We start from the raw sequence: 10,630 nt of genomic DNA, 5'->3' as shown, positions 1-10,630 counted from the left end.
TGGAACTGGTCCAACATATCATTGTCTTCAACGAGTCACTGGTTTCATCTTCACTTCCTTCTCTTGCTGATACTCATTGTGAAGTCATTGCATGCTTGCTTTATCATTTGTCTTCACAACGTGAATGCATGATCTGTTTGGCTTCATAACTTCTTCCTACTTGATCCTTATTACACTGAAGCTGTTTGTCACTGTGCTTTCACTCTATTGAATACATGACCATGGCTGGCCTAGTGTAATCTAACTTCCGCTGCATAGTAATAGGCATAATCTTCACTATTTGTCTTCATAACTCCCAAGTTTTGAAGACTTTCATAAAAATCGCCTATTCACCCCTCCTCTAGTCGATATAACGCACTTTCAATTGGTATCAGAGCAAGGTGCTCCCTTGTTCTGTGTGATTCAGTTTAACCACCTGGAGTTTTAGCTACGTCGACTGCAGGGATAATCAAAGTCTCCGCTGCGTGCCCCGTCTTCGATGGAACTGAATATCCCTACTGGAAGAATAAGATGCGCATGCATCTTGAAGCCATTGACGTCGACCTATGGTATGTCGTCGAGAACGACGTTCCCAAGGCTGGAGAAGGTGTCACTGCTGCTGATGTCAAGAAATTCGTTCAACTGGACTCTACTGCCAAGAACATCATCTGTGGTCATCTGACCAAAGGACAGTATGGTCGTGTGAGTGCCTTGAAGACACCCAAACTGGTCTGGGACTGGCTCTCCAAGGTCAATGAAGGCATCTCAACCCAGAGAGATCAACGAATCAGTGTCCTTCGCAATCTCTTCAACCGCTTCAAGCGAAATGACAATGAGAATGTCCAGCACACATTTGATAGACTCACTGACATCACAAATGAGCTTCAAGCCCTCGGCGCCACTGAAATCACCAAACATGAAATCGTCAAAACGCTGCTGAGATCACTTGATAGTTCGTTTGACATCCTGGCCCTGATAATTCAAGAACGTCCTGATTTCAAGACACTCGATCCGTCTGACATACTTGAGAGGCTCAACACACACGAGTTTCAGCTTTCTGAGAAAAGAGATATCTACGGTCCAAACTATGGGCGAACTCGCGCCTTGAAGGCAAAAGCTGCCTCCTCATCTGAAGAAGAATCTGACTGCAGTTCTGATGATCCTGAAGACATTGGAAGAGAACTTGCAATGCTAGTGAAGAAGTTCCAAAAATTCACCAAGAAGAAAGGCTTCAAAAAATCTTCACGATCAAGCTCAAGGAATGATGAAGCTTCTGCTCATGACTACAAGAAGAAAACATGTCACAAGTGCAAGAAAACTGGACACTTCATCTCTGAATGTCCACAGTGGGACAATGAGAACAGAAGGAAGAAGAAGAGCAAGGAATATGATTCTGACGACAAGAAGAAGAAGAAATACTCAAAGTCTTCTTCCAAGTCTTCATGAAAGTCTTCGTCACACAAGAAGAGCTCATCTGGCAAGGCACGTGCGTTTGTTGGAAATGAGATGGATTCAGAGGAGGAGTCCACATCTGAGGAGGCAGAGGTGGAGTCTGAGGAGGAGTCTGATTCTGGCATTGCGAGTCTGGCTACATCATACGTCGCCAAGTCCATCTTCGACACTGAAGACAATGACTGCATCACCGACACCAACGCAAATGACAAGAACGACTCCACTCCTACCTACTGCTTCATGGCACACGGTGCCAAGGTAAACACACGCACTACTCGCTATGAAACATCTAGTGACGATGACTCTGAATGTGATTCAAAACCTAGCTACAAAACACTTGCTAAAATTGCAACTGAACAACAGAAAGCTATGGAACATATTCAAAAACTGTTAGACAGAAGCGATGATCTGTTGGGTGCTGAAATGACTCGATCCGAATCCTTAATTGAAGACATAAAAAACCTTCACGTTAAGTATCAGGAACTTGAAGATCGTCATGATACTCTCTCAACAACTCATGAAAAGCTTTCCTATGATTATCTTCAAAGGAAGCAAGAACTGGAGAAATTGAGGGTGGCTCATGAAGATCTTCAAAAGGAAAACGAGTCACTTCGCTCCGAACAGATCAGTCCCGCTCAGGAAGGATTTGAACCACCATGTCTTAAATGCATTGAGCGTGATAATGCTAATTCTGTTGCTGAATGTTCCACTTCTACTGCTGTTGCAATATCTTCAACTGTCGACGTGGTAACTAACCCCTCTGCTGAGGATACCACTGCTATTGCTGATGAGAATGCTATGTTGAAGACATTGCTTGAAACAGGGATGTACAAAAGTCTTAAAGGACATCAGACACTATGTGATGTCCTCAAGAAGCAGATCCTGAATCGAAACCCTAGGAAAGAGGGTGTTGGATTTGTGAGGAAAATCAATGCAGATGGCTCTTACTAGAAACCTGAGCAGTACCCCAAAACCACATGGGTTGCTGCAAAGGAACTTTCAGCAGATCCATCCAACTTATCTGGCTTCACTTGTGCTAACCCCATTATCATTGATGAATCCTTTGATGCAAACTATAAACTGTTTAAAAATCAGTATGGTGAAGTGTTTGCCAGGTACATTGGTACTAACTGCAGGAATGGACCGCCTATGAAGAAGATCTGGGTTTCCAAAAAGTGTCTGGAAAATCTTCCTGTGAATGTCTTCATGACACCTCACTTGAAGAAGACAAATCTCAGACCAAAGGCTTCATACGGTCCAATGGCTTCATACAAACAGAGGACTCACCTGAGTCACACTAACACAAATGTTTTGCAGGGAAACCATACTCAGGCACACGAGTATGAGAGCGGTTCATCGAACCGTGTTCATGTGACCAAAAATTATTCTGCTTATTCCTATGAGTATTATTGTCCACCTGCTAGACTGTTTGCTAAGGCTTCAAAGCCAAAATTCTCGAGATCGATAAAAGTGAAGTGGACAGTCCACCTCCTCGGAACGACCCCACTCTCGTGAGCGAAGCGCTCCGTCGACCCCCGCCGTGCGCTACTCCGGCGCCGGCGTCCACCGCGCTTCCGCACTCCCGCCTCGCGCCACTCCGGCCGTTGCGGCCACCACTACCTCCTCCCCCTCGCAGCGTGCGGCGGTGGCCATGGGTTCTAGTCTCAGATCTGTTTCTTCGTCGGTCAGGCTGGAGGACGAGCGCCCCGTCGTTTCTGGTCTCGGGCTGTCGGAGGGGTCGGGAGATTCGGAGGCCCGTGACCTCCAACGGTGGACTCGGAGCTGCGTCCGGCTGCGGCGGCGGGGGCGGGATGGGTGCGGCCGCCACCGACCAAGAAGGAGATGTGGCGGATGCGGCACGGTCTGGATGCCCAGGCTGGTGCTTCTGGAGCTCGCGATGGCAGGGCCTCGCCGCCGCATCAGGATGTGCTTCGTGGTGGCCGGACCTCGCCGCCGCGCCAGGAGGTAATCCCGAAGATGAAAGACAAGTGCTTCCGATGCCTCGTGAAGGGCCACTTCAGGCGCGACTGCACCAACCTGGAGGTGTGCATCAGATGCGGGCTGCAGGGCCGTGGCTCCCGGGACTGCAAGAGGCCTAGGAGTCCTTCTTCGGCTGACGAGCTCCGGCGGGAGGCCATCGCCAAGGTGGCCCGCAGGTCCTCCTCGCGTGTTAGCCCCGACCTCCCGCCCCCGCGGGCGCCGATCCTGCCGCCGCCACCGCCCCCACCACCAACTCTGCGGCAGGCGGACGCCGGCCGGGCGTGGCCACAGCTCGCCCCTCCTCGGCTCCAGGTCACCTTTGACACGGAGGACGGGGCGGCCGGCCTTTGCGTGGTCCGGCGCTCGCAGTCCATGGAGGATCTGGAGCGTCGGCTATGATTTGCCATGGTGGCCTATGTGGGCGGTGCTCGGCGCCGGTTGTCGCCGCAGCGGGTGCATGAAATCTTGGAAGGAAAGCTGGATATCTCGGCGGACCAAGCCTCAGTTCATCCATATCGGCCGGAAGATTTCTTAGTGGTGTTTGCTTCTGCAGAGATAAGGAACAGAGTGGCGGCATGCCCGTCGGTAGAGTTTCAAGGGGACCGGCTGTTATTCAGGCCATGGAATCAGCAATCGCAAGCGGTCCACTCGGTGATGGGTTTCAAAGTTTGGTTAGTGCTTGAAGGCATCCCGCCCCATGCTTGGGATCGGGCAACAGCAGAGGAGCTGCTGGGATCCTCGTGTAAGGTGGATGTTGTGGCGCCGGAGTCTACCTCGCGGGCGGATTTGTCTTCCTTCAAGCTTTCTGCGTGGACGGCCGACCCGGATGAGATCCCTACGATGCGTTGGCTAGCAGTTCCGGAGCCTGGTACTGAGGCTCCGCCGCCATTGCTGCAGTATAAGGTTCTAATCCATGTCGATGCGGTGGCGGACTTCAGGGACACAGGAGAGCCGCTTTTCCTCGGTGGATCGTCGGACAGTGGTCAGAGCGGTATTCCAGACTCAGATGAGGACTTCGGCGGTGAATCAAGGCCGCGCAAGCTTGTGTGGACGTTTGGGGTCCGGGACTCGCGGGGAGGTGGCCAGGGCAGCGGCGCCGCCGGCGTTGGGCATGGAGGATCGGTGCGGAGCCGTGTGGGGTCGGATTGGCGTCTTCCGCCGATGGACCCGGTTTCGGTCGTCAGCAGGAGTGGGCCAGGCAGGCAGGTGTGCGAGAGGCTAACCACTAGGCAATCGGCTTTTGACCGGCTCAACGGCCAGCACGACCACTGTGCAGCTGATAAAGGTTTGGTTCAAACCAATTTGAATGGCCAAGGCGCGGCTCAGTCGGGTCAGGTGACAGTTGTGAAGCGGGCCCTCATGGCCTCCACGATCGTGGCAAGTGCGCCGCATCAAGCTGCGGGCCCAGAGAGGGTTCGAGAAGTGCGGCCTGGCATGACTGGATGACCAATCGCATCTCGTGCTGACACGACAGTGGTACCCGCGCGGGATGGATTGGCCAATAATGTATCAGGTGCGTTGGTCCCATCGTCTGTGCTAGCTGGACCTCAGGTGGTGGGATCGGCTACGCAGTGGATAGCACCAGATCCCGAGGCAGGAGGAGGGGTTGGAGTGGAGAAGAGCGCTTCTGCCGGCACTGGTGGGTCTAATGGTGAACAGGAGATGGAACCCCAGGCGGCGACAGGCCCGGAGCCCGAGGAGGGTGCATTGGATGCGTGCGCCCTGCTGATTGCGGGTGGACCACCTGATGGGAATCATGCGGTGGAGCCCTGCATGGAGGCAGCTGAGATTTCGATGGTGGTACCCGCACCGGAGGAAGAGGCAGGCTATTTGCCTCCAACGCTGGGGGCGACCGCGCACTCGTGCATGCAGATGAACCCCACTCATGTTCGTGCGACACAAGTGCTAGGATCATTGGAGACCCCGGACGTGGGAGGCGACAGGCAAATTGTGCAAGGATCATTGGAGGTTCCGGACGTGGGAGGCGACATGCAAACAATGCAAGGATCTTTGGGGGTACCGGACGTGGAAGGCGACATGCAAACAGTGCAAGGATCGTTGGAGACCCCCGACGTGGTGGGAGGCGGCATGCAAACTATGCAAGGGCTAGATGTGGTGGGAATGAGGCCACAGGAGGTGGTTGCTTTTGACAAACTAAAATGGTTTTGCTCTAGCCTGGTCAAGAAGCTAGCACCACCACTTCTTAAGGAAGTGCAAGCGTCGGGCCTTCGGCCAGAGGCGGAGCCATTTACACCGCGACGTACCACGTGCGCAACGAAGCGAGCGCCACAGAGCAAGCAAGGAAAGGCTACTCCAGCTGAGAACGTCCTTATGCATGCGCTCGGGCTGATGCCCCAAGACCTGGAGGTAGACGAGGCAATAGTGGATGAGTTGCAGCAGCTCTTTGACTCCCCTCTGCGTACTCAGCATGTCAGGGTGATCGCCGCGTTATTTGGGAAGGAGTTGCCGACTGGGAGTGAGCTGCACAGCGAGGCGGGACTGTCGGTCGTCGCGCACTAAACGTGCAGCTGGTGCTAGATGTTTGATCCTGTTATGGATTTGAACCCGCATATTTTATGCTGGAATGTGAGGGGCCTTAATTGCCCTGCCAAAAAGAAGGCAGTCCGGGAGTTTGTGACTTCGGTGCAAGTTAACCTAGTGTGTTTGCAAGAAACGAAACTAGATGTAATTGATCCCTTCATAATTATGCAATGTATTGGACCGTCCCTTGACGGCTTTGCTTATCTCCCAGCACATGAAACTCATGGTGGTATCCTATTGGCGTGAGATAAAATGGTGATGGACGTTGATAACATAACACTTGACGGCAACTCGCTCACGGGCCTGGTGCACAATAAAGATGGGGCGGTTTGGTGGATCACGGTGGTGTATGGCCCCCAAGGGAATGAGCTAAAAATAAATTTCCTGGAGGAGCTTAGGAGCAGGAAAGCTACTTGCCAGGGACCGTGGATGGTTCTTGGTGACTTCAACATGATCCTACGTGCTTCGGATAAGAATAACACTAACCTCAATAGGACGATGATGAGGAAGTTCCAGGATTTTGTGGACGAGCATGAACTGAAAGAGCTTTACGTACATGGGCGCAACTTTACGTGGAGCAATGAGAGAGATGCACCGGTGATGACTAAAATTGATAGGGTTCTGGTGTCTGTTGACTGGGAGCTGCATTTCTCTGATAGCTTGCTACAAGCTCTATCAACAAATGTGTCAGATCATGCGCCTTTGCACTTGTCCACAAGTGCACAATTCTATCCTAAAAGGAGATTCCGGTTTGAGATTTTTTGGACTAAGCTTGATGGATTCCTGGAGGCGGTCCAGGAGGCTTGGGTATGCGATGACTCGATCACGGATCCTTTCAAACGACTGGATGCACTTCTCAGGAACACGGCCGTGTTTTTGCAAGCCTGGGGACAGCGAAAAGTTGGTAACATCAAATTGCAAATCGCAGTGGCCAACTATGTGATACTTCGGCTAGACAGAGTCCAAGAGTTCAGAGCTCTATCTCCCGAGGAACTGTGGCTTAGACGTATGCTTAAGTTGGCAGTCCTGGGATTGGCGTCTCTGGAAAGAACGATCGCGCGTCAGAGATCAAGGATTAGATGGTTGAAAGAGGGAGATGCCAATACAAAACTTTTTCAGATTGTGGCCAATGGGCGACGTGCAAAAAATTTTATCCTCAAGGTTAAGCAAGGAGAGGAGATTGCCACAGAGCAGGAGCGCAAGGGGCAGATCTTTACGGAAGCTTATGAGGATCTGCTGGGAGCGTATAGCGCTAGAGACGATAGCATAGACCTAGACTTCCTGAATATTGAGGGATGCGATCTGCAAGAACTAGAAGACATTTTCACGGAAGAGGAGGTGTGGAATACCATCAGAGAATTGCCATCGGATCGAGCACCGGGACCGGACGGTTTTATTGGCGCTTTCTATCAGCGGGCCTGGCACATCATCAAGCGGGATGTTATGGCAGTTTTGATGAAGCTGTATGTTGGTGACGGCCGTGGATTTGGTAAGTTGAACAGGGCACACATCGTACTCATTCCGAAGAAACCGGACACGGAGGAAGTTGGGGACTTCCGCCCCATTAGCCTGACGCATAGTGCGGCGAAGTTGTTTGCTAAGATGCTCGCTCTACGGGCTAGAAAGAGGATGAAGGAGGTGGTGGCAGCAAACCAGTCGGCCTTCATACAAGGGCGGAACTTGCACGACAATTTTTTGCTGGTGATGCAAGTGGCGAGAAAGATCTAGGAAAGAAAAGAACCAGGGGTGTTCCTCAAGCTCGACATCTCGAGAGCGTTCGACTCCTTATCTTGGCCTTTCCTCTTTGAGGTCCTGAGACAAAAAGGGTTCGGCGCCAAGTGGATTGGGTGGATCTCGATCCTCCTTAGAACGACATCTACGAAGGTGGTGGTCAATGGTGTACCTGGTAAAAGTGTGATTCATGCTTGCGGCCTCAGGCAGGGAGACCCGGTCTCACCCCTGCTGTTTGTGATTGCCATGGACGTTCTTACACATATCTTCAGGAAGGGTGCAGAAGAGGGAGTTCTAAGCTCATTTAGGGGAATAACACCAATGCAAAGAGTCTCCATATATGCGGATGATGTTTCTCTCTTCATTAGACCAACCGAAGGGGACCTGAACTTTGTCAGGAGTGCACTTCAGGCGTTTGGAAGAGCCTCGGGACTGTCCGTGAATTACAGCAAGTCGTCGGCCATCCTTATCCGTGGCTCTGAGCAGGACCAGTCCCGTGTTGAGGCGTTGCTGCAATGCAACATTGCTGAATTCCCATGTAAGTACCTCGGGCTACAGCTTGCTATCCGGCAATTAACACGTGGGGAATGGCAGCCGATCTTGGACAAGGCCAAGAAGCTTGTTCCGGCTTGGTAGAGGGGGCTAATTCAAAGGCCGGGCCGGCTCGTCCTGGTGAAATCGGTCATGGCTGCTAGGCCGGTGCATCATCTCATGGTCATGGATGCTCCGAAGTGGGTTTTTGAAGAGCTGGATAAATGGATGCGAGCATTCTTTTGGATAGCAGAGGAGAAGGTTAATGGAGGAAACTGCCTTGTCGCTTGGGATACAATCTGCACACCTGTGTGCTTTGGAGGGCTCGGCGTCAAGAACCTGGAGTTGCAAGCATTGGCACTCCGAGTTAGGTGGGAATGGCTACGGAGAACAGACCCTGACAGGCCGTGGCAAAAGCTACATATGGTTGTTGATAGAGAAGCACGACAAGTATTTGACAGTCTGGTTAGCATAACGGTGGGAAACGGAGCCAAAACTCTATTTTGGAGAGATAGATGGCTGCATGGCTTGGCCATCGTAGATATTGCACCACAGATCCATGATATGGTGGACACTCGGACACGAAACCGGCGCACGGTTCAGCAAGCCTTGGAGGATAACAGTTGGGTCCAGGATGTGGCGGGAGAACTCAGCTTCATAGGACATATCCAATTCCTAAACCTATGCCACGCCATCGCTACGATACATCGAGATGATAGCTCCCTTGATACGTTTGCGTGGCCGGCGGATGCTTCGGGACAATACTCGGCCCGATCAGTTTACTAGATGCTCTGCCAAGGGAGGGAGAGAGTTCCTTACACCTCGTGCATCTGGAGGAGTTGGGCGCCGTTGAAATGTAAAATCCATGTCTGGCTCACTATCCAGCATCGGATCTGGACCTCCGATCGGCGAGCGCGACATGGACTACAAGATCACCCCTCGGCCTGCTTCACGTGCCTGCAAGAGGAGGACAATGCAGAACACATACACTTACAATGCTCTTACGCTAGACAGGTGTGGCACAAGTGCATCATCGGGTTGAACTTGGAGGTGGCTCACCCGCTTGGGCAGGATAGCCTGTTGGATTGGTGGCTACAAGCTAGAAGAAACTTCATGCGGGCTGCAAGAAGAGGATTCGACACGTTCGTAATCGCAGTAACTTGGTCTCTATGGAAGCAGAGAAACGCGAGAGTCTTCAACCGGATAAATCAACAAAAAACCGTGGATGAGCTACACAACCACATCATGATTGAGATCAAAGAATGGAAGGAAGCCGGACTAGGTGTAGGTGTGTTAGACCGATTTGTGAGAGAGTAGGCTTTGGGTTATGTGTGGGTGTAGGTGTCTTGGTTCACTTGTGTTGATGTTCGCATCACTCGCAAGCTCTTGTAATTACAACTTCTGCCTTCTATAAAAATATGGTACGCCTTTGGCGTACTCTCGAAAAAAAAGCCAAAATTCTCAGATGCTGCACTTAGACTTATTGCTTCTAAGCCACCCTTGAAGATGTGGGTGGTTAAGAAAGCTTAACTCTCTTTTGCAGGGAAAGGTCTCCAGCAGAAAAACAAAATATTCTGATGCTATTGCTGGGGACCTTAAAAATCTTGTAGGGCGCAAGATAAAATGCCCGAATGGCATCATTATGTACTTTGCTCCTGAATCGCATGCTACTCTCCCTATTAGTCCTAATCTGGATCTAAGTTTTCATAACCCACTGGTTCGTCAAATGTTTATGCTTCACAATTCTCTTCGTGAAGCCTATCCCCCTAACTGCACTATAGGGTACGACACCAGCGACTTCAAAGTCTTCAGAATGGATTATTGACAGTGGGTGTACAAATCACATGACTGGCAGAAAAAGCCTTCTTATGGACTCAACTTTACGTCCATCCGACAAGAGCCACATCACATTTGCTGACACTGGTAAAAGTAAGGTATTGGGTCTAGGTAGAGTTGCAATCTCAAAGGATCAGCACATGGATAAAGTCATGCTTGTTGAATCCCTTGGCTTCAACTTAATGTCTGTCTCAATGCTTTGCGATTTGAATATGATTGTAATGTTTGGAAAATATCGTTGCCTCGTGCTAATGGAATCTGACAAATCTCTAGTGTTCGAAGGGTATCGGAAAGGTGATTTGTACGTGGTAGATTTCTCAGCAGGACCACAACTTGCAGTATGTCTTCTTGCAAAAGCTTCAGAATGCTGGCTTTGGCATCGGAGGCTTGGGCATGCTGGCATGAGGAACCTCCACACCCTTGCGAAGAAGAAGCATGTCATAGGCATCGAGGGCGTCAAGTTCAAGAAAGATCATTTATGCGGTGCCTGTGAAGCAGGGAAGATGACAAGAGCAAAACATCCTTCGAAGACAATCACGACTACTACACAACCCTTCAAACTGCTCCACATGGATCTTTT

At 51.0% G+C, this 10,630-nt stretch overlaps 1 protein-coding gene across 1 annotated transcript; it reads left to right on the top strand.

The window, feature by feature from the left end:
• Window positions 1-3,788: 3,788 nt before the first annotated feature.
• On the top strand, window positions 3,789-4,872 carry LOC123130610 (uncharacterized). The gene has a single exon (XM_044550458.1). The coding sequence runs from the start codon at window positions 3,817-3,819 to the stop codon at window positions 4,855-4,857; it is 1,041 nt and encodes a 346-aa protein (XP_044406393.1). The 5' UTR covers window positions 3,789-3,816; the 3' UTR covers window positions 4,858-4,872.
• Window positions 4,873-10,630: the final 5,758 nt, after the last annotated feature.

This window comes from Triticum aestivum, chromosome 6A, assembly GCF_018294505.1.
Source record: "Triticum aestivum cultivar Chinese Spring chromosome 6A, IWGSC CS RefSeq v2.1, whole genome shotgun sequence".
Classification (NCBI taxonomy): Eukaryota; Viridiplantae; Streptophyta; class Magnoliopsida; order Poales; family Poaceae; genus Triticum; species Triticum aestivum.
The sequence above is the reverse complement of the archived record's forward strand: the minus strand, read 5'-3'. Positions and strand labels throughout refer to the sequence as shown.

Bases quoted from the DNA above. Each gene is read 5' to 3' on its own strand.
- LOC123130610 (XM_044550458.1), top strand. From the start codon at position 3,817: ATGGTGGCCTATGTGGGCGGTGCTCGGCGCCGGTTGTCGCCGCAGCGG.